The sequence below is a fragment of the Geospiza fortis genome, unplaced genomic scaffold (assembly GCF_000277835.1).
Source record: "Geospiza fortis unplaced genomic scaffold, GeoFor_1.0 scaffold408, whole genome shotgun sequence".
NCBI lineage: Eukaryota > Metazoa > Chordata > Aves > Passeriformes > Thraupidae > Geospiza > Geospiza fortis.
The window spans coordinates 1,512,753-1,537,533 of record NW_005054330.1 but is presented as its reverse complement, the minus strand read 5'-3'; the positions used below and the strand labels follow the sequence as shown (position 1 = coordinate 1,537,533).

Here is a 24,781-nt window from a genome sequence, read left to right as displayed (position 1 = left end):
GGTTTTCAAGAGATGCTTTTAACCTCCCAGGCAACCAGGGCTGCTACAAATCAGTGTGCATGCACAGAGAGCATAAAGCACGTGCATGCACACACCCTGTGTTTTACACTGGGCTGATGGAGAGGGCTGCTCCAAACCAGGTTGGTTCTTTTGAGCCTTTACCACATCTTTCCTTGGGGTTAGAATGATGCCTTGTGAAGGCTGACCTAGAACAGAGGCTGGACAGAGCTAAAGAATAAAGTAGGGATTTATTAAAATGGATCCACCTTGGGCAGCACAAGAGCCCAGCCAGGGCTACACCCAAGGTGAACCAAAATGGTCACAAAATGGACAGCTGGTCATGGGATCTCTATTTTTATAAGTTCTGGTCCATTAGCATATTGGAGTTAATTGTCCAATTACAGCTTTAGCTTATGAAGTCCCATCCTTGTTTTTCTCTTTTCAGTCCACTCTGTTTGTGCTCTTGGGCCTGACATTTGGATCATTTGTCCTTGGTCCCCAGCTAGAAAAGGAATTGTTTTATCTCCTCACTCTGTGCAGAGAGCTCACCATGCCCTAATATGAAGCTCAGAACTACACATTAAAGCAGCACAGAATCTGAAAAATATGAAAGCTAAAGCCTCAAGAATCAAGAAAAGACAAATACTGCAAATCCCTACACAGGTGGAGAGCAAGGAGAGGAGGATCCTCTTCAGTCTGTTTTGGCTCCCAATGGTGCTTGGGTTTAATTGTGTCTTTCCCCTCTCCAGGTGCAAGCAGATGAGCTACCCAGAGGACCTGCCCCAGATCTCGGTGGTGTTCATCTTTGTGAACGAGGCTCTCTCTGTCATCCTGCGCTCCGTGCACAGCGTGGTGAACCACACCCCATCCCACCTGCTCAAGGAGATCATCCTGGTAGATGACAACAGTGACAATGGTGAGCTTTTGTCACTTTGCCTCTAAGCACTGTGCCCCGTGTGATTTCTAGGTGTGAAATGTAAATGTGTTTGTTGGTGGGAGGGTTGATCGAGCCATTTGCACAAAGCTGTGAGTAAATATTGACTATTTGTATAACAAATAAACATTATGTGGATAAAGCCTGTTGATTTCATTGAAATCTAACAGAATGAATGGCATTTATGGAGGCAATCTTAATAGGAACACTTTTCTCCAAATCCAGAGGAATATCATCATCAATAGAATAAAAGTTTAAATTCTGCTGCCAAGGGAAAGTGAGGCTACAGATTCTCCTTAAAGATAGTTGCTACTCTTTTATATGGCAACACATTGCTTCTTCATCATTTAATCCAAAATCCAAATATTGGTGAGCATATAGGGTGCTTTATCAGCATGTTTCACAATAGAGTCATGTTTGAAGATTCTCAGGATACAGGGGATGAGAGCTGTCATGTTTAAATCTGTACATTACACTTCTAGAACTGATTCTTCTTCTAAAATCATATTTATTTCCAATAAGCCTAAAATTTAGCATTTTCTCCTCAGATCAACAACTTTAAGTTCTTTCAGTTTTAAGTTCCTCTTACTCTTCGAGATCCTTGAAGAGAAGAGAGAACTGAGAGAAGAGACAACTCAAATGAAAATAAGTTCCAAACCCTATAGATTTAAGAACCTGTTTATGCAATTCAGATTTCAGTTATGGCAGTGTAACCTGTGGAGTAATTATGTGAGACTGCAAAGTGTTTGAGTCAAGGCAGTCCTGAGGAGAATTGAACTCATCATTTCTCAGTGAACTCTTATATGGCTTTTCTCTGCCACTCTTCCAAATAACTGGAGATTTATCAAGTCTTTGATTCTAATGATAATGATTCTACTGTCTAATATAGATCAGAAAAATGAGGCTGCTAATGTCCTGGAAGCTTCTACTAGTTTTTCTGATAAAGATATTTAGGAAAAAGTCACTTTATGAATAAGTTGCAGAGTAAATGAATTACCAAACTACACTGATTTAAAAAAAATAGAGAGACCATTTTGGTAATTTGCCTGTTTATAAGCCTCTTGAAATGAAGCTGAAAAGGGTGAATGAGTTCTGCTCCATCTGTGATTGAATGCCTGAAAATGAACAAAAGAGAAGTCTATTTGAGATCTTCAATATCCATTTAGTTAAAAAGGAAAGAAGCCGAGTATTGAAGAATCTTAATTATATTTAAGGGAAAACCCTGAAAATTAAGGGAAATTAATTGTGATCTGAATTACTTCTTGACCCAAAATCCATTGAGGTTATTTTTCTCACTCCTACTGAACAGCATAAATCAGAATAAAGAAATCACCAGAAGGGCACGTTACACTTGCTTATGGTCAGAGTTGCTCTTCCAGAGGCCACTTGTAACCTAATGCAAATCATCAGAGAATCAGAATAGTAATTTTTTAAAAATACATAGACAAACTACCTCTTCAACAGTATGCTCAAATCCATCAGGCCATATTAAAGCTGGGCAAGTCTCTGGTGTGTGGGGAATTTCTCTGGGCTGAAACCCCTGGAGCTGCTCCATGCCTCAGCACTGGGTTTGTATCTCTGAGACTCACCAAGAATTTGGGAATATTTAAAGACTCCTCTCCCTTTCTGTTGCAGAACAAAACACACCATTGAGGGCCTTTCTCACTCTAAATGCTTGTGTGGGTTTTGATTTTGCCCTGCAGTTGAGCTGAAGTTTAACCTGGACCAGTATGTGCACAAGAGGTACCCGGGCCTGGTGAAGATCGTGCGCAACAACAAACGCGAGGGGCTGATCCGAGCCAGGATCCAGGGCTGGAAAGCTGCAACATCCCCTGTGGTGGGGTTCTTTGATGCCCACGTGGAGTTCAACACTGGCTGGTGAGTGCTGGCTGTGCCCAGAGGGACAGTGGCACTGGGACAGGCCTGAGGAAGGGCTGTGTCAGCTGCAGGGATGAGGTTTTGTGTGGTGGTGTTCTCAGGGATCCCAGGACGAGGGAAGAGATGAGAATCTTGGCTCCACGTTTCAGAAGGCTGATTTATTATTTTATGATATATATTGTATTAAAATAAAATTATATACTAAAACTATACTGAAGAATAGAAGAAAGGATTTCATCAGAAGGCTAGCAAGTAATAGAAAGGAATGATAATAAAATCTTGTGACTGATCAGAGTCCGAGACAGCTGGACTGTGATTGGCCGTTAATTAAAAACAACCACATGAGACCAATCAAAGATGCACCTGTTGCATTCCACAGCAGCAGATAATTATTGTTTACATTTCATTTCCGAGGCCTCTCGGCTTCTCAGGAGAAAAGTTCCTAGCAAAAGTAATTTTCAGAAAATATGTCCATGACAGGAGGCTGCAGGGATCACCTCAGCAAGCACTCCTGAATTGTGCTCCTGATTATTGCAATGTTGCTGACAGGCTCCTGCAATGGCTGCAAGACCATAAAAAAGCTGCTGTGCCTGGTCTAGCATGGCTCTGTGGAGAGAGGAGTAATTGGAACCACAATGGGTGTGAAATCCCAAAGCAGTCAGATGGAGAGACACCATTAAGGAGGCTCTGGGCTGGAGGATTTCAAGTGCTTCTTTTACCTCCTCATCATTTTCTATCATTTTGTCTTAGAAACTTGAATACCAATCTGATTTCCTCATAAATTTCCTTGCATTTACATTTGAGGGAAACATTAAATTATTGCCTGCAATTTTAATAGGGCTTGAAATTAGCATGACTTTCCCCATCCCCTTTTGGTTTAATGGGCCAGAACTGCATTTGGAATAAATCTTTGTAGCACCACTTGGTGGCCAATATTTGGCATTACTGGAAGTTGGGACTGTAGGAGCTGATCTGTACCATCAGCTGCAAAAGGACTTCTGGGACCTTTGGCATGTAAAACATGCATTTTCCAAAGATAGGCTGGTATTTGATAATGATGATGCAGAGTTATGGTGGAAATGATTATGCTCTGCAATTCTGGGAGATATCCTCAAATTAAAACTAAAAATAGATGTACTTACAACTAGAGAGAAACTTAATTGCAAAGGAGTAGAGTGTTTATTTTTATATGTTCATGAATATCTTTATAAAACGGGAGATGCAATAAAATAAGTCTTGTAGTGCACCTGTTTTATGATCATCCCATTTTTTTTCCTTAGGACTATGTTAGACTATAATAGCAGCTGTAGTAATTTTCTAGAAGCTTAAGAGCTGGTTTAATTTATTTATTTGCTTTTAAAGCAAGTAGATCTTTCAAATTTTTTCAAACATTCATTTAGGGTAATATCAGCTATGGGCCAGGATCAGAGGCTGGGAAGAGCATGCTCTGGGTGCTGTCCCCAATGCTTGTCCTGCCCAAACTGCAGTTTTCTGGGGCTTGAGGAGAATTTTGTTATCATTTGATAAAGACATTGAGATCTGACTGATGTGCTGTACCCAGCAATGGTGTCAGTAAGCAGGAAAGGGCTTTGTGGTTGCTTTGGGGTTTGTTAGGGTTTGGTTTTTTACTGTACTGTTTTGCCTTAATGTCAGAAAGGGTTGAGATCAGCATGGCAAGAACCTGGAGTGCTCAGTAAATGTGTGTATATCCAAGATAAAAGGTTTGTGTTTTCTGCCCCCTGCCTGGTGCACCCTCCTTCCAGCAGAGCTCTCAGGTCTCAGCCAGGCTCTGCCCCTGCTGTGGGGCACTCAGTGATCAGTGGGGACAGAAACCTGCTCCAGGAGCCTCCTGTGTCCCTCCATTTCAACCTGCGGGCTCAGAGTATTCCCTGGTGTTTCTCCTCTTGTTCCACTCAACCTTTGTGGCTGCTCAGAGCCATCTCAAACCCTGCTCCACCCACTTCTCCCAGTTTTAGTTCTGTTCACCTGTGCACATGGGGTTGCCTGTCATCTCCATTTTCATCTCATCTCCTTTGACTGGGAGGAACTGAGGTCCTTCTATCTGGACTGCTCTATTTTTTCCCACCAGGTTAGCACTGCCCCCACTCCTCAGCCCTACAAACTCAGGAATCAGGTGGGAGTCTCTTGTTAAAGCTCTGCTGTTCTATTCTCCCACTAAGTTGCACCTTGCATGAACATTTTCCCCCATTTTCACTGCTTATTTATGTATTCAGAGGCCACATGGATGGCTCCCACTAAAAGCTGTCTATGGATTATTTGTGAGGCAATTAAGAAGAAGCCAATTCCTTTACCACAGAAAAGAGCATTTAGCTTTCTGTTTGGTTTGTGTTCCATCTAAAAGTCAAGTGCCTGCAGTGCAATTTAGTTTCCCAATCTATGGCTGCTTTACCTGCCTAATCAGTTGGCAGATTAATTCATAAAGAATCAAAGAAGGACTTCATCACTTTCTCATGAAATATGCAGGACTGACAACAAAAAAAAACTTCTTTAAACAATAGTGGCCCATTTACAGGTGGCTTTTTGCCTGATATCATACTATAGCATTTTATGGGCTCTCATAGTATTGCTCTCCAGGGACACTTCTTCTAAACTAAATTACAATCTGGTAGGATATAAAAAAATACTCTGCAACCTGGCAGGTCAAATTAGCTATTGAATTATTTATTTTGCTGTGCTTAATTGCTGCTTTTTGGCTTCTCAGGTGTAGAAATATGTTATCTCAGAGCAGTGATTTTCAACTGACCTGTTCCCCTTAAGGCTTTTGATAGTGTGAGCCAATACAGCTGCTGTGAGAGTGGAAGTGGAGAGGGCTGCCTGAAAGGGAGGCCGTTGCTATTAATTCTCAAGTGGAATTTTAAATTAGAATTACAGGGTAATGTATGTGTACATTTCATTTTTTAAAATTCTACCTGTCCTGTTGGAGTAGACCCTGGTCTGTTTTTAATGGTTACTTGACGTCAATGGGAGTCAGCAACCCAGCAGAGCCAAGAGGGAGGAAAAGCTGCTGTGCTTTCCTCTCTGAGGGTGTAGTTAAGCTTGTTTAGTTCAGTTTTCAGAAGATTAGATCATTTCTGCTCTGACCTTTGGGTTAGGTGCACCCAGCATGCTGAAGGCACCCCCTGAGAGCAGACAGCACATCCTGGGTGCTGATTGTGCTGCAGAACATGCAGGGCATTGTATAAACCCCTGTCTTTGAGAGATGGGAAAGAATAGCATGACAAGGAGAAAAGACCTTCCCTAGATTATTTCTGGGAGCAGGAAAGAGATTACACAGATAGGATGTTAATTCTCTGGGTGAGAAAAAGGACACATTGAGTGAAGGAGAGCAGAAATCAGTAGGTGGAAGGCAGAAACCACAATATATTAGCAGCCATAAAGAGGGTGCTAGGAGCCATAAAAGAAGACATAATGATAGAGTATTATAGTTGCATTCTATCTTAGGAATTGCTTTTGCTCCTATCACAGAGGTGTTATCAGAGCACTGAATGGAGTTATGCAGTCCCGTAGTAATTAAAATTTTGCCAGACAAAGGGTGAGTTTCAATAAGGAAGCAGTGAAGTAAGAGGATTTAATAAAAAGATTTCAACATACCAGCCAGACTGAGCCTGACATGAGAGAGAGAATATGAAATTTAAGTTAAGTGTCCATCAGATTGTGTCACATACATCCCATCTTTATCCCTGAAGTTGTCAGTGTTTCAAAAATATACAAAAATGGTGTTTTAATAAACTAAGAAGAGCTAAAGATCAAGATCCCAGGCCTGTGGATGGTACTTTGCAGATGCTATTTTATACTGTAAGGTGTAATGCAGTCTGTTGTGGTGGCCATAGGAAATGGATTCTCAAAAAGGTGTGTAAAGGAGAAAGGAGGATGATTTCCTCCTAATCTTCTGCTGACTTTGGTTATCCCAAGTACTCTGTAGCAGAGACATTGTTGTGCTTTTGGGGGGCAAAGTACTGGAATCCAACCTCTACCTGCAGGTAAACTCCCTGGCCCCTCTTTTCAAGCTCAGGTGGCTCTCTGGGGACATGACAAGGTCCAGGTGGCTCTTTCCTTCTAAATGAGAGAAGTGGTGAAGGTGAAATTACCTTTGCAGTCCTTCTCCTGTGCATTCTGTCCCCTCTGGAGCATTCAGGACATGGTTCACTGAGCATCCCTGGGCTCAGGCTGACCTGGGGAACCCAAATGAAAAGGGAAGGACATGTGTTTGTAAAGGGAGTTCTTCCTCATCCAAGACCTTAGGATCACTCTGGTAACTTAATGGAATACAAGTTTTAGTTAGCAAAACCAATATAATCTGAGTGGAGCATGCAAGAGAAGCCACGTGGGCCTTTGGGATCCATGGGAGGGTGCCAGCCTACACTCAGAGGATGTACCAGAAAAGCAGCTTTGACTATTCATCTACCTCAACAACCTAGAATGTTCACTGAAGCATCCTCATGCTTTTCAGTGGTGCAGAAAAGAGCCACTGAGGTTTGGCAGCCAAAGAGCTGATCTTTAACTCTCCAGCAGGCTTTGGTGCTGAGTTCCCTCTGTTCCAGCTGGGGACTGTGGGTCTGAAAGTTCCCTGGGCACTTGGGAATGCTGATAGAGATGTCAGGCAGGACAGATGGGGGAGTTCTCTTAGACACCAAGGAAGGGAGAATGAAATTTATTTCTTTTTTAGTTCTCTGAACACTTATTTACAGGAAAGGCAATTCGCATTAAATATTCTGCAGATGGCCTCAGTGAAGAATTATGTGTGTCAGTAGATCTGCTTGTCTGCATCTGATAAATGTGTATTGTCAGTGAAATGTGAGGTAGCGTGTAAAATCATGCAAAATAAGCTTTCAGTTTACACAGCTTTCTTTTTTCTTACATTTCTCTGTTAAGTTTATACTTCATGGTACCTGACAGTGGTAGAGCCAGAGTGAAATACGGTGTTAAACCCAGTGAGCCATAAAATCTAGCAGATGAGACCATGTTGTCTTTCATTTATGTCTTATAAGGACTCTTCCCTGACTGCTTGCAAGAAGAGGAAATTCTGATTTGCGAAAGCAGGACAAAGAAGGTTGGATTTTTATTTTTTTTTTAATGTTAGTTCTTCATTTTTTATTGGAGTAAAAAGTAGCATAGGGATGGTGGAGAAGAAAAAAAAAAGAGGCATATTTATCTCAAAAGAACCCAGAGATCAGGGTATATACCCACATGGGACAGGGCAGCATTGGAGGGACATTTCCCAGTGCAATTCCTGTCATTTAGGAAAGGATTTACTTTTGAACAAATTTAGGAAAAGTGACATTTGGGCTGCAGGGAGGAATTTATTGACAAATGCCTCATACAGCCATTCTAACTAAGAACTGGAAGGTAAGGTCTGCTTCTCAGATGCTGCATGTTAGCAAAGCATCCCTGAAGCTGTGAAGGCCATTGAAGTGGCAGAGCTGGGCAGCAGAGATCTGGCCTGTGGCATGCATGTGGATTCCCTTGGATTGTGTGCATTTATTCTGATGTTGTGCCATTTTAAAAGTCTGCTTGAAGTCAGCAGGTGTTTTTACATATTTAAAAAGGTGAATTATATAATCATGTGCACCGAGGAGCTCATTACTAACTTCTTTTTATCTGTTTTTTATCTGGAAGAAGCTGTTCTTTTTTAGCATTGTGACAAATCAGGCTTTCCCTTTGGCATGAATTCTCCAGCAATCTGATAAGGATGTAAGACAACACAGAGTTTTTGTTTGCTGTGGTTTCCCGTGGGGTTTGAGCTGCTCTGAATCAAGCCGGTGTTAAATACAGAATGCATATATGTTCAGAGATAGACTTACAATAGGATTAGAGAGGCCTGTGTGATCACAGCATGGCCCCTGCCTTTGCTCTCAATCTTCTTACAGGCTCATTCTGTACTCTGCCTCAAATTCTGCCTTCCAACTCTCTTCCTACCTCCAGTGTTTATCTTGGGAGCATTGGTTCTTTGAATCCCACAGAGCCTGTGTTGCTGGAACTCCCAATAAAGTCATCATGGGTGCTCAACACCTTGGAAAATCTGCTGTTAATGAAGAAATCTTTCCACTGGTAGGCAAAAGCATTGAATGCATGCTCTGTTTAGTGATGTGCTCAACTGACTTGGACAAATCAAAGTGAATAAAATTGAAGTGAAAATACCCTTTAGCCTAGTGGAGTCTGTAAGAGAACTAAATTTATTGTCCTTTCTCTTCTGGTTTTATCCATTCACCAACAATCTATTCAGAGAGAGAGGAGGACACTGACAAATAGTTTTAGAGAGGATGGAAGGGAGAGGATCTTCATATGTCACTCAAATTCCAGTCCAAATTGTCTGCTTGGTTCTCATTAAGTGGGAAAAAAGACCCACTTGGATGATGTGAAGCACTACCTTTAAAGCAGAATCTTTTGATTATATTTAGTTTACTGAAATCCATCATGTCTGTGAATATGCCTGGGAGAACTTTCCCTCTTGCTGCAGTAAATAACTTGTTAACAATGCATGCTGCTCTTTGCCCATAAAGTACCTTGCCTCAGATGCAAACTAGGAACCTAACATTTTTGCACTATGAAAAATGGGGATGGATCCCAAAATCCACATGTGGCTTATGCACCTAATCAGGCAGGGCTGAGTCCTGCCTCGCTGCCAGCAGTGCCATGTGGAAAGGCAATCCTCCAAACACGTATTGCAGCTCAGCAGCTCAGTGTGTTGGACATCCCTGGACTTCAGCAACCTTTTCCCCTCTTATCCTTTCAGTCCTGTGAGCTGCCAGAAGCACCTGACTTCTGCAGATGGACAGCAGAAAAAACAAGGCAAAGTGGAAAAAGAAAACCCACAGGAAAAATGCTGGTATCTATAAAGAGGAGGGGTGATCTAGACAATAAAGTAGCAGTTTAAAATTAGGGGGGAAAATGTGGAAATTACTTGGAAAGATTTAATCATAATTCTTTTTAAAATCTGAAGCAATTACATAAAGCCAGAGTGACCAGGAAGGTTGACAAAGGATTTGATGAATGTGCAGCTCAGCTCAGCATTACAGAGCAGCTCTGAGGCTGGGCTTTGCTAGCCATGAATAGCAATGAAACCCTCTCATATGCCATGGATTACTCAAGATAAGCAATGCAAGCACAGTGCATTGCCCAGTCCTGTTCAAGCTCCCAGCCCTCCTTTATTGGCCATTACCTGGGGATCTTGGCGGGCAGACAAACAGCCCACCAGCAGTGCTGGCAGTGAGAGGGCACTGGCAGGCTCTGGGATTGGAGTGTTCCTGCAGATCTCACAGAGATGAGCTTGGGCTGAGCCTCTGAATACCCCACTGCTCTCTCTGCTGTCTTTTATAGGGCAGGACAGGCTGTGAAATCTCTCAGGTATGCAATGTTTAATTAAAAGGCTCTTCATTCTGCATTTTTGCAAAGAGAACAGCTCTGGCCTGGATTTTCTCTTTCCATCTGTGACTCAGAGCCTACTCTCTTACTTGTGGGTGTGAAAATATTTTGGAAATTAGGTAGCTGTGCAGTCTGTCCAGATATTCAATATTTCCTGTTCCTAACACATGCAGGGATGTGATTTCCACACATCTGGGTACCAAGAGAGCTAGGAAATCACCTCCACGTGTGAGATGGGAGGTTTAGAAGATGAAGTTCCAGCAGTTGTTTTCACCAGCTGACTCCATAACCTTGGCATGGTACTTGATTTCATCTGTAACTTGAGGGTAGAGAAATCAACTCTTGTTGAAGCAGTAATATCTTAAATATTTACATTTATTGAGTGCAGGGGACTTAAACAGAACACCCATCACAAGGACAGATGCCTCAGATTTCATGGAAGTTCAGAATCTGTGATTTCACATTAATAGGTTGATAGAGAGAAATGGAATTTCATCATGCATTTTGACCCCAGCTGTTGTATTACAATCCAGAGATACCCCTTGTGCCATTCAGATGCAAAACACCGAGTTAGGTGGCAATAAATGTGAGCCACACAAATGGGAGAACACAGAAATTCCTCAGGTGTAGAGTGACAGGAGTAGTTTGGTGATAGTTTGTGTGAGAGCAGCTCCAGAGCTGGGAATGGATTGTTCTTCATGTAAAGAAGAAAATGAGGTCCCAGGTTAGCATTTGCAAGACTCAAGTATTGGATTAACACAATCACCAATATGATTAAGGGCTAAAAACCAGTGTGACTGTTGAATATTTTCTTCACATTATCTCTCTAACCATTATTTGGGATACAGTTCAGCAGTCCAATTTGAAGATGTCTTGCGAAGTAGCAGGCTAAATTCCCTTTATATTCAAAACAGGCTCCTCTGGAACATTATTAATCTCACCTAGTTTCAGTGTCTACATTATTATGAGAAGCATCTGACTATAAAAGTGCCAGCCTCTGCCTCTCTCTGCTGAGAATGAAAGTTTGAGGCAATTACTGCGCATGTGGGGGGTCCATTGCAGGTATCTGACACTAAGGGAGAAGAAATCCTTCTCTTCTTTCAGCTCTTTCATTACACAATCTCAATCTACCCTACAAAGTAAAATACTTGAAAAATAAGCACCCCAGCAGGAACTGTAGAAGGGACATTAAACCTCCAGGATGGTTTTGAGTATGATGGTTAAACAGTCTTGCTTTGTATCAACATAAACATGCCATTAATTGAGGACTTGAGGATCTGGTAACCAAAGAATTCCAACCAAGAGATATTAAAGTAGTAGGGGAAACTCCCGGTCTTTCCTTGTTTGTCAAAGACCTGCTGGCAGAACCAGGCAGTAGTGAATGGCAGAGTTTGATTCTTGCAAAGGAAACTCATTTACAGATTTTTGCTTCAGAAGACAGGCAAGCAGTTTTCCCGCTTTGCAGGGCAGGTCTGGAAATCAGACCCAAACATAATAAATTTGTTCAAGCCATGGGAGTAAAGGAAACAATTAGTGACACCTGTACCTGTTGTCTGGATTTTGAAATCCTTTGTTTCAGAGTCTAGAGGGAGAAGGAGAGCTTTATGCCCAAGGGTTTCTGTGTCCAGGCATGGAGTCACCAGACTAGTGACGGCATGTCCATCCTTCTGTATTTTCTTCTGCTGCTGAGCAGAGGTAACATGATGGAAAGAACAAAGCAGATTCAGCTTTTCTGCATTTTTTCCTGCTTTGTCTGATTTGCAAGAGTTTTTCTGCTACCCACCCAGTGGTTTTTAAAAGACTTAATCTCATAAATATAATCTCATACTAATAATGGAAGTGGCTTATCCAGATCTGGTAGGTCAGACTGGCTCTATGGGGCTGCACAAGTGTGGCCTAAAACCCATAGGAATTGAGAGTCTGAACCATGCACCCTATCTTCTGCTGGCCTAAAAGAACATTTATGGTAACAGGCAAAAGATGAGGTAACATTGAAATCACAAAGGACCAATTGTCTTCTGACCAACAGCAAAAGAAAGGCGAGAAAAGATCAGTGTTCAAATCCTCCTACCTCTGTGAGTCTCAGCAAACCACCATTCCCTTAAAGATCCATGTGAGAGCTCTGCAAAATTTTCAAAGCACATTTCAAGGGGAAACACACAAAGGAGTGAACCAGTGGCTCTTTCTAATACTGCTTTGAGGAATGATTTCCACCCTTATGTAAGTCTGCTACCTCTTTGGATCAGTTTCTCTGTAAATTCATAGCAAACTCAGACTACCTTGGTCAGAAATGAGTGTTTGCACTGAAGCTTTTTACTTTCCTTTTGGGATGTAGCTTCTGTGGAAAGCACATTGATGTTTTAAAGCCTTTTGAAATGCTTGAACATTTCCTGCAGTTCGCTGCTTTTGCACCATCTGGCACCTGAAATCTTCTCATCACCAAAGAGGTTTTAGAAGGCATAATGCAGCCACATTTGTCATTCAAACTAGATGTGATGGGGTCAGTCTTGGGAAACAGGATTAAAATCTTTGTGTAACCTTCAGATTCTTGCAGCCCCTGGTGTGTTTTTAGTTCTTCAGGCCATGCCAGCCAGTATTTAATTGCTGCCAGGAATCCTGGTGGAGTAGCCAGTAGGAGACCATTTAGCTGCTATTGGTGATGGTGTCTCTCAACATTTCTCCATTGTGATGTGAATTAACAGCCTGCAGGCCTTAGAATAAGTGTTTGGTCGAATTTTGTGTTGTTAGTCTCTGGCACAGCTTCACAGAAGTGCTAATTAATCTCATAAATATAATCTCATACTAATACTGGCTTATCCACACCTGGTAGGTCACACTGGCTCTATGGGGCTGCACAAGTGTGGCCTAAAACTCATGAATTGAGAGTCTGAACCATGTACAGTATCTTCTGCTGGCCCAAAAGAACATTTATGGTAACAGGCAAAATATGAGGTCAAATTTTGTGTTGTTAGGTGTCACTATAGGACACGAAATAACACGATGTGCACACACTGCTGTTTTCAAGGCAAAAAAAAGGAAGTTTATTTTCTGACTCTAACGGTTATAGATCTCTAAAAGTGACAGTGGATTGGAGGGTGATAGTGCCACCTCTCCAATGACACTGGACAAACTAAGAGTCTATCGAATGTCTCTTTTATAAAAGAATGCAAAACAATAAGTTATTTACAGAAAGTGTGTGAGAAAGTTCATTACAAGAATGTAAATATCAGAAGGCTTAGAAAATCTTAATAAAACAGGGCGACATTTAGGCGCTGGCACAGCTTCACAGAGGTGCTAATTCCTGTGCAGGTGCTGGGTGCAGTGTCCCACACCAGGTGCAGTCCTAGCAGCACATGGCTGTGATCTGCACCCCATCCTCCCTGCCCTGCTCTGGCTTTTCCATCTCACTGTGCTGATGCTCACAGTGATTTATTAAAAAATATGGATATTAATCTAGTACCAATATCCAACTGTGACGGACAAAAACTCTCTAACAGTTTAAAGTTAGAAAGTGTGTGTTTATTTCGGGATAGCTCCCAAATACGCACCGCAATTTACAGGTGATTACAGAGTCCTTTTATCCATGCAAGTATTGAATACCCAAAATACAAATATTCATAACTTTGGTACATCCCATACCCCGCTTTGTATGGTAATTAGTTCAAAAGCTATTAAGCATGGTGGTTTGTTCCTTGAAATGGGTTGGTGGTCCCTTTCATGGGGAGAGGTCCCAAAATGAGGAAGTAAATGAAGTCTTCCTCGTTCTGACCTTTCTACCTTTTCAGTACAAATATGACAAATGAACCCTTGGTAGAACTTCCATTCCCTGTGTTCAATTGGTTTCAGAACAGAGGAGGCCTACAATTGTCTTATGTTCCTAAAAGCTATTTATCAGATTCTATATTCTTCATTATAAACCCAGCTAACCAAATATTGTGTTGACAAGCAATCAATTATTAAACTACTAACTCTTAACTTCATCAAAACCTACCCATTTATTTTAATTAACTCCGATAAAGCTTATCTCCAACTAAAACCTTAGCTCCTCTAAAATCTCTAAATCCCTTCAAGTTTATAGCTCAACAGCATTAGAGAACCTCATGTTCTCAGCCTGCCAAGCAGGCCCTGGGGTTGCAGGATGGCTATGACATCCTGGGGTTGCAGGATGGCTGTGACACCCTGGGGATGCAGGATGGCTGTGACGCCCTGGGGATGCAGGATGGCTGTGGCACTCTGGGGATGCAGGATGGCTGTAACACCCTGGGGATGCAGGATGGCTGGGACACCCTGGGGATGCAGGATGGCTGTGACGCCCTGGGGATGCAGGATGGCTGTGGCACTCTGGGGATGCAGGATGGCTGTAACACCCTGGGGATGCAGGATGGCTGGGACACCCTGGGGATGCAGGATGGCTGTGACGCCCTGGGGATGCAGGATGGCTGTGGCACTCTGGGGATGCAGGATGGCTGTAACACCCTGGGGATGCAGGATGGCTGGGACACCCTGGGGATGCAGGATGGCTGTGACGCCCTGGGGATGCAGGATGGCTGTGGCACTCTGGGGATGCAGGATGGCTGTAACACCCTGGGGATGCAGGATGGCTGGGACACCCTGGGGATGCAGGATGGCTGTGACGCCCTGGGGATGCAGGATGGCTGTGGCACTCTGGGGATGCAGGATGGCTGTAACACCCTGGGGATGCAGGATGGCTGGGACACCCTGGGGATGCAGGATGGCTGTGACGCCCTGGGGATGCAGGATGGCTGTGGCACTCTGGGGATGCAGGATGGCTGTAACACCCTGTGCTGCTCTCGTTGCTCTCAGGGCGGAGCCGGCGCTGACGCGGATCAAGGAGGATCGCAAGCGGATCATCCTGCCCGCCATCGACAACATCAAGTACAACACCTTCGAGGTGCAGCAATATGCCAACGCCGCCCACGGCTACAACTGGGGGCTCTGGTGCATGTACATCATCCCACCACAGGACTGGCTTGATAAAGGGGATGAGTCAGCTCCCATCAGGTAAATCTCCCCTGCGCTGTCGCTTTGGGCAGAGCGGTGTTTCCATCTCGGCTGTCTGAACGAGTGTCGCCACATTTCTCTTCACAGAGAAAAGGAAGGCACAGTTCTTCCCAAAAATATTTCTGGTTTTCACATTCTCTGAGCCTCAGAGAAAGAAAAAACAATTCTTATCTAATTTGCTGTGCCAAAGTAGAATGCAATATGGAGATCGTTTACCCAAAGTGATAGTGTTTTGTTTCCTTGGCCTATCAGGGCCAAGTGTGTGAGTGTGTTGAGACTGTTGGCTGACAGTCACAATATTCTCTGCAGTTGAGTGCCTGGCAGATTCAGTTTAGATGTAATGCAGTATAGTGTAATATAGTCTAGAATAATACAGTATAATAAAGTAATTAATTAGCCTTCTGATAAGAAGGAGTCGGATGCATTCATCTCTCCCCCTCGTCAGGGGCAAAAATATCCCCTATAAACAAGGCTACAGGCTTTGTGCAGGAATAACAAAATGAGACTGGGGAAAACTGATGGCTCCACAAAAGCTGTGGATGAGTGTGCTGCCTTTCAGAGCTGCCCCACAATGTACACGAGTACTCTGGCTCTGAGTGTGCGTGCTTCAAGCACATGTTCTGGCCATTAGTAGGAAAGCTAGGATCCTTTTCATCTAACCTTTTATTTTCCAGTGGGCTCTGGCCCATTGTGTGTAAGAGAAACAAAGGTATTGTGTGTAGGATTACAATGTGGCTGGTTTCACTCCTATTCTGTGGGCAGCAGTCTTGGTCATCAGTCCAAACAAGGGCTTCCCAGGAGAAGCACTAGGAGCTGTGTTTGAGAGCTGCTCTTTTTTTTTTTTTTTTTTTTTGTGGGTTTTTTTTTTTTTTTTTTTTTTTTTTGGGTTTGGGGTTTTTTTTTTTTTTTTTTTTTTTTTTTTTTTTTTTTTGTTTTCTTTTTTTTTTAAGAAACAAAAATAAACTGCTTGACTGGTTTCAAGCACCCTGGTGAACCTGTGTACAAGAGAACATTGTGCATTACAGAAATGGAATTTTCTGAGGAAAGGCCATTACAGGAATTGTGAAGGTGTTGCTGAGAATTGTTACAGTGGGAAAACAGGAACTGATGTGAAAAGGGCTTTCTCTTCCCTCCATTTGAAAATTCACATCTCCTAGCCTTTCATCTCCAGTGCAGATGTTTGTCTAACAGCTCCTCTGGGACATATTGTGCTGGGTTAAGGGTACTGCTGTTACCAACTCTAGAAATAAATGCTAAAACATGTGAAGCCTAAGTATGCACTTTAGGATGCTCTTATTTTTAAGACTTCTTAAGAAGGACACAAATTACGAGCTTAAAGTCATCTTCGTTTTCTTGTACATTGGCATCATCTTAAAGCAAGCTCAAGCTCTACTGTATGGTCCCAGTGTGGGCTCTGGTAGAGGAGCTGATGTATTTCCCTTCCAGTGAAAAGCTTGAGTTACCAGATCCTGAAAAGTTCATCCAAGCACTTCCAACAAAAGACCTACCTGAAAAAAATGCCAGTGATCTTTTGGAAGTGAAAAGACCCTGACACGCTGATCGCATTTCTAAGTGATCAGTGAGATGGGACCACCTCACAGGATCTTTCCTCATGAAAAGCAATATTTTAATCTGTATTTGAACAAGCATTGCAAATTGTATTCAGGTTCATTCTCATGCTCTGTGACTGAAAAACAGAGCTATACAGTAATATTAACCTTATTTACTGCAGGACAGCACAGTCCATCATCACTGACCTTTTGCTTGGCTTGAAACCTCAATAAGGAGGGAAGTAATTACTTAGGAAATCAGTTTTCCTGGATAACATGCCCTGCTTGCCTCACATTGTTTTAAAAGTGCAGATGTTTTATACCTGTTTCACTCAGCCCTGAGAAAGTTTATTGATAAAGGAAAATTAATCATCCAAAGCTTTCACTCCTGAAAGGTTTTGTGCACTTCATGACTCACAATTTATATGTGAAATCATTGTAGTAATTTTCCCATGGATTGCTCCAGTATTTCAGTATCTTCTGTTCTGGAGACAATGATCACATAACAGATAAGACTGAACTAAGAGGTTAAACCTCAGCAATAAAGGGCCTGATTTACCATGGACTTCCCTCAGATTTACATTCAGGCTCTTGCTGGTGCCATGCTGGCACTGAGTTGGGCTGACACAGGAGTGAACAAACTCAATCCAAAATCAAAAACTCAAATCCCAACTCAAGCACTGAGCAGTGTTAAAATCTGATGCACAAGAGTAGCTGGCTCCCAAGAGCAGTGATTTTATTCTGAACCCAAATGATGAAACCCTCCAGTTCAACAGTGCAGAAACTGCCCAGAGACAGATGAGACAAGCAGCAGAAGAACACCCAACCCTGGCTGGCAGATATCAGGAGCACTGCCACACTGCCACTGCCCAAGCATCTCTTCTGCAAATTAACCCTTCCATGCCCTAAAATGCAGATACATCCGTATGGAAGCATGAACATTTCCATGACTCCCTGGGCACAAGTTCTCTGAAGGCAGGGATTTAGGAGAGCAGAGCATCCCCTTTGTGGCCACACTGCAGTGTGTGCTGAGGGGCCCCTGAAACTGTGGCACCTGGATGGATTTGCTAAAGCATTTGGCTGTTGTGTTGTTCCTGCCTGTGGAAATATAATGTGATTTTGTGGCTTTTAAGTGATATGACAGTGTAATTATGGTAGTGGAAACAGTGACTGTGTGAGTGTTATTGATGAAAACAACCAGGAAGTCTGTCCTTAGGACTGAGATTTGAAAGTGGTCATGGTAGGAACTTACCAGCTGTGGAATATTTAAAGTGTGTTTTCAAAAGAAAGGCAAAGTCAGGCTAGTGAGTAACTTTTAAAAAAATCTTAGATGTGACTTGGTTTGGTACAGGTTTTGGTTTTGTAACCAGCTTTCCAAATCACATATTGCTACCATGATTCCTGTTTCAGTCCAGAAAATTTCAAAGCTGCTCATCACCATGAAAACTGCAAGTCTATTTGGTCCTTGCTACCACTGTCCCTCTTAAGGCTTTGTTTGCCACTGTTTTCAGCAGGCAGTGGGCTTGGTTTGTGCCTCTCTCTGTGTTTTGTGAAAGAAAAGTCTGGTAACAAATAACCCTGTGACTGGTTTTGTAGTTGAATACTTTCTGCCAGATCTCCAGATGGATTAGAGATTTTCAGCATTAAAGAACATGTGTACCCTGGTATCAGGGAGGATCACAGCCCTGGCATTTCTTATGTTTGCACTGTATGAATAAATGTCATCAATGTGCAGAATTGGGTGAGGCATTTGGAAAGCAGCGTCCAATTCCTGTTTTCTTCTGGGACTACACAAAAGATGTGCTGCTTTCCTAAGAATTTTTCTATTTTAAGCCTGATCCTCTAATTTCTTGAACACTGACAGTGATTGTACTCAGCCTTGCTGGGAAAGAGCAGCAACTGTCCCTCACACCAGCGGCTCATTCATGGGCAGTCATGTCAAGTGTGCACCATAAAATGTCACATCAGCTGTTTTGAGCTAAGTGACAAAGGGGACTTGGCTTTGAAGTGCTAACAAAGGTAAAGAAATAGCAAGAACAAGGTGTCAGATTTTGTAAAGATTTCTGATGCACTTTAAAGTCGGTTCTTTTTCCCCCCCATGTTAATACTCTGAACTTCAGAACAATTGATGCTCCCGGAGCTGGCTTCTGCAGGCAATCCATTTTCCATGTTTGACATTTGAGATGGAAGATGTCTGTAAGGTGAAGATTTAAGTGAGGATTGTTATTTTGACATGCTGTGTCCATCGCGTCATTTTCCATTCGTGTTCCTGCGAGCACGCTGCCCAAAAATGTCCTTATCATGTGGCACCACACTGTGCAACAAAGGATCTGTTTCACAGGGCTTCTCATGAATTTGACTATGCATTGAAACAAGCTGGGTTTTTTAATACATGCTGGATCTTTTTTTGCCCTGGGTTTTGGAACAGCAAGGAAGGTTTCTGGTATTCTGAATTCTGGCTCTGACTTGTCTTCCCTCACCTGCTGTGATTGTGATGGACTGCTCTGCATTTGATTTCTTGATCAGCAGCCACTAACATTAGAGTCATTAGTCAGCCTCGCCCAGCCAAGCACTGCACAGCTTTCCATTTTATCTTCCTCCAGCAGCAGTGGTGCATTTCATTGTTTCATATGTTCTCACTTACTGCTTTAATATGCCATAGCTTGCTACCAGTAGGGATGTGCATGTACATGCACTGCATCAGCTGCTCCAGAGAGTGCCAGTGCCTTGCCCATGGACATAAATTAGAGTTTGATGTGCCCCCAGTGAAGTGTTTTGTGCTGCTGCTTCTATCTGAGACTGTGTGTGCCGATCTCATGTGCAAGTCAGGCCCCGTGCTGGTCTGCAGTAACAATAATGATGAAGCCAGTCTGGGCTCTCACTGCTCTGGGAAGAAATCCACCTGAGCTCAGGAGGGAAAGTCTTTCATGATAAACCATGCTGCCATGTAATAATAAAACTGGGGAGTGTTTATTGACTGCTCACAGCCATCTTTTCAGTTTCTGGTTCACAGGAGCCTGTAACAAAGCAGTTTTGCTTTTATTTGTCCAGGTTCTGATGGGTGTCCTGCCTGTTCCAAAAAATTGACTTCCACAGGGCATCAGAGAGTTGTTCTGCATCCCTATTTGCTCAGCCTTTCTAGATGAGCATTAGCTTGTCATCTTGTCTTTTTTCCCCCTGTATCTCCCAAGCAGCAAATCTGTCCTTGAGTTCTGTTCTCAGGACCTGGTGCGACTCTTTCTTGCAGAAAGACATGAGCTGTAAGAAAAACAGAAATACTTCTGCAGGTACCCTGCAGGTTTCCCCACTTACATGTCAGACCAAGGCTGAGGTGCTGCTTAAGAACCTGAATCAAAGAAACATCCTGCTGGGAGAGGTGGAACACTCAGAGATAGGATGTGTGATGTGTCATTTGAAACTCCTTGTGTCTCTCACGATGCCTGTATATATACATTTATGCTTATATATTTATTTATGGTTCTATTTGTGTTTGAATTTATGTGGTTATTGTGAGTGTTTGTCAGTTTTCCTGGAAATTGCAGTTGGCTGCTCAGGAAACTGTTTCAAATGTGACCTGATTGCATTGTGCACATATGTATATATAAATATATATAAAAATAAATATATATAAATATATGCTGGCCTTAAGGCAGGAGAGAAAGATGCATAAGGCAGAGGAAGACTGACTGTACCATGTGCAGTTTAGTCCCCATCCCTTTCTCCTTCACTGGTTCTTGGTGAAGCCCCCAGGCATCTCCCTTCAGTAAGGGGAAGGAGGGGGATGCACCTGGCTGGAGAAATGGGTGTCAGCCCCTGCTGGAATTCTACCCACAGAGCTCCTGGGGGTCTCACTGACACAGACCAGTCCTGACTCAGACCTGCAGCAAATGCTTTTCTTCCCTGGCCCATGTGCCCCATCCCATGGCAGGCACTGCCCTCCCACACAGGGCCTCTCCTCCTGATGCAGGGAGGGAGAGTTCACCACCAGAAACCTCCCTGTGCTTCTTGCCTTTCCCAGGGCATTCCCAGAGAAATGTTTCTCTCCTGTCTCCCTTGCTACAGCAGTGCTGTCAGGTAATTCCCCCAACCTGACTGTGCTGTGTCTTTCTCCAGTGCAGAATCAATACAACTCTAGGCTGCATTTTGAGCTTTTAGCTGCAAAACCCATTTTTGCTGTGTTTCCCACATTATCCTTTGAGTGCTCCTGTTGATTATAATTAATCCTTATAACATCCTCCATTGTGTCAAAGAATATTCCACAGATCAATTGAGTTTCACAGCACCTTTGAGGTGTTGATAAAAAATAGTACACTTCTAATTGCTGCTTTCTCCTTCTAGAAATGTCTCTGTTTTACTAGAAAGTGCATGACTGGGGGAAAAGGTTGTTTTATATAAAGCAGGTTAATGTCTTGTGCTCTGAAGCTGTGAAGTGCTGGGGGCACTCAGCTTCTCATGTGCTGCCCCTTGGCAGTGAGCAGGGGGTAAGAGCTGCTAACACAGCTGCTTTTGCTCATGTGGCCATTCCCAGCTTTCTGCTGCACTGCACTAAAAGTGGTGGATGGACTGGAGTATTTCAGGTACTGGAAAAACCCAGTTCTAATGCCAAGTGAGGGCCTGGAGCTTAATTCAGGCACATTTTTTGAGAAGTGTTTGTGATATGTCCATGTGACACTGTAGTCCAGTATAAAATTCTAAAAGCTGGATGTGGTTCTTTCTGTCGTTGTTCTGCTGTTGTTGCTCACTCCTGAAAACATTTTTTTTTCCTGAAAAAGCTGTGAAAGCTTGTGAAGTCGATATTTGAATATATATAATGAGAAGAAATAAACTCTAGAAGGGAGAGAGGGAGTTGCAAAGACTCAGTAGCATTTGTTTGTGAGTGATGATTATGCAGTTGCATCTAAAATGTATTTCCCACCCCTGTTCAATTAACAACTGAGGGTTTTAATGGACAGAGCCTACAGCTGCAGCAATCCATCCCCCAGAGAGAGAGATTCCAGCACCTGAGAGCAGTCTGCAAAGCCTGGCAGTGCCATTCCTCATCAGAAGGGGAGGAGACGTCCTCATGGGAGCATCCTGCTGCTGTAAGGAGCTGCCTCCAGAGGATTTCTGTGGGGGAGACAGGGCTGGAAAAAGAATGAGTCTAAGCCCAAACTAGTATCTCAGTTCTGCAAAGCAGTGATGCCTTGATCCAGTGAAGTTTGTGTTTAGCTTTGAATACACGAAAAGGAAAATGAAGAAAGTGGTGTGTGTTTCTCTCCCTCACCTCATTCCCTCTTTTATCATGGGTAACACTTTAAAAATATACCTGAAATATTCCCTCCAAGGCTTATTTAATTGCAAAGGCACTGAATTTCCTTACCTTGGTTGTGTCTTTCTTTCATTTTAGTTCCAAGACCAAATGTATTCCTTGTTAGCCTAAGATATGCTTTTCAGTGCTACAAGATGTGAAATCAAGATGTATATAGGATATGTCTCATCCTGTGTATGGGAGAGCTCTCAGCTTTTTTAGGCAAATCTGTTTCCAGGCTTGGCTCTGGGAAATATAATCAGGAAGATGCATTTCATCAAATAACTTGAATTTATAAATGCAAAGATCCTGGTGTATAAATATATGCATCAGCAGACAATGGAAGCGCCCAGCCAGGAGTATCCAGAGCCCTGTGTGGTTTTTTAGAGCCTTGGGACCACTTCTAGCTAGAGAATGATTCAACAGAAGGTCTTCAGAAATTACAGCACAAACAGAGAAGTACTGGAATTTCTTGCATACATGAAGTGCCATGTGATTGATGCTAATAGGTAAATTTAGAATGTAAACTTGAAAACAAAGAACTGTTTAATCTGTGTACATTTGTTATGAGCTGAGGTCTCTAAGAGCTAACCAATGGCTTAATTTTCTGTTTTGATCTCTCTGTGCAGGACACCAGCCATGATTGGATGCTCCTTTGTGGTGGACAGAGAGTATTTTGGTGAGATTGGCCTGCTGGACCCTGGCATGGAGGTCTATGGAGGAGAAAACATCGAGTTAGGCATGAGAGTGAGTAACACAGAGACTTTGTGCATGTGCAGAGGGTGCTGGGGAGCTTGTGGCCCAGCAGAGCTGCTGTCTGACTGTTGTGCTGGAGAAGCTGATGCTGCAGCACTATCTGGAAGTGACAGTGCCAGTAAGTGCACGTTCCTGGCCTTGAGAGAACTGATAACAGTCAGGAATATGTTTTATTGGTTCTCCCTGTCAGTGTCTGAGCCCAGTGAGAAAGGTTTTCCCCTTTCCCTGTCTCTTTCCTGGTGCAAACAGCCTCTCTGAGTCTCCATGTGTTCATTGCCCTTAGCTGAGGTTGTACATTTGTGCTCTGACAGATGCAACACCTACAGAAAACTAAGGCCAGGCTGGTAGAAGTCACTTGGAATGTTCATCATACACACATTATGAATGCTGGGGTATTTTACAACTCTAAGGATCCTCCTTGTAGAATAAAATACAGGGTGCAGGTATTCAGTCCTGTTGGACAGCTCAGTGTGAAGTGTGGACAGATGACTGGAATATCAGTCCCGTGGCCTGGACCTAAAGAAGGTTGGATACCTGTGATCCCTTGCCCTTGGTTTCAAGGTGGTGCTTGCCAGCAAGTCCTCCTGAAGCCCAAGGAATGTGGCTTTGCTTAGCATTTGAAAATTAGGCCACTTAATGTTGCATGAACAGAGTTTCCTCATTATAAAGCTGACTGTTTAATTATTTTCCCTTTACTCTTTATCCCCTGCTTCCCAGTAACATGTCCCTGGTGCATGTAATGTGCTCATTAAAGCATATATTCTCCTCTTGGTGAAACATTGAACATCATATTAGTCCATTTTTTATCTGGCTCTTCTTTTTTCTGAAATGGCTACAAACTCCTTCACACCATTGGACTGAGGAGGAAGGTCACTGCAGCAAGAGTTTATTTTCACATGTGGGTGTGTATTTGTTATTCCAGCATTGCAAGAGGGGTGGGTTTGTAATGGGACTGTGTGAATACACTGCTTATACTTTAGGGTTCAGAATTCACATAGGGGACAGAAAAACTGCTACCACAAATCATCCAATTTTCCTTAAGAGGGTCAGGCTATTACCAGGATTGTGTGAGCTTTCCTTTATCATTGTGCAGGGCTTTGAGCTGTTTGAAGCTTTTTCCACATGGCTGCTCCCAGAATAGATTGAACACTCTGGCAAAACTCTGGCGTGGTTGATGAATAAGGCTCCTAAGAAATCTGAAAGCTGTCGCTCTTCCTTAGGCCAGGAGAACTTGCTGAGTACGATTAGAGCTCCTGGTAAACAGAGGCAAAGGTTTTAATAGGATTATGAAATGGCACTTGCTTGAAGAGACAAGGATTTGAGGTGAGTGAGGATGGGTTTTCAGGGATAGGGAACCTCTTAAAGCCTGCAGAAAGCTTGGATCTAGGAAACAGCTCTTTTGCTTTGGGTTTTATTTTGGTTGGGGGCCTTTTTTTGCCCTATAAGAAAAGCTATCCCTACTGTTTGGAAAGGGTTTTATGAAAATACAAGAGTATGAGTTTGTTGTGAAGGAAGCTGTGTGTCCATAGCACAGGTCTGTTACTCTGTGTTTCCAGCCTGGCAAGTAATATACAGTGTCTGCCTCCTAATTTGCAAATCCTATGTGTGATCCCCTCCTGTGAGCCTTTCAGAGCTGTCAGAAACTAACAGTGTGAAAATGCACAGGAACCTTCTCCCTTCTCTCTAGGCTATTTATAAAACCACTGTGAATTTACCAAGTTGGGAGGTTTTTAACTCCAGAACCTCCAAGTAAATTGCAAAAAAATCACTTCTTTCCTGAGGCCTGGTGCAGTGACCCATGCAGGGGTATTTGGTGCCTGCCCCCCACCTGCACAGAGGGGTGCTGTTGACCATGTGTGACTGCTTGTGTGAAGCAATGAAAGATAGAAAAAGGAAGGAATACATGAATGAATAAGTAAAGAACAAAAATTAATATAATAATAAATAATAAGATGTAGGGGAAAGGGGTGG

The 24,781-nt window shown here is 42.9% G+C and overlaps 1 protein-coding gene across 1 annotated transcript in view; it reads left to right on the top strand.

The window, feature by feature from the left end:
* GALNT9 (polypeptide N-acetylgalactosaminyltransferase 9) overlaps positions 1-24,781 on the top strand; it is a 110,565-nt gene that overhangs the window by 25,515 nt on the left and 60,269 nt on the right. The window contains exons 3-6 of the mRNA XM_031057420.1: positions 750-916; positions 2,638-2,812; positions 15,020-15,217; positions 22,684-22,801. Of these exons, the coding sequence (XP_030913280.1) occupies positions 750-916; positions 2,638-2,812; positions 15,020-15,217; positions 22,684-22,801 (658 nt within the window). The remainder of the gene's footprint in view (positions 1-749; positions 917-2,637; positions 2,813-15,019; positions 15,218-22,683; positions 22,802-24,781) is intronic.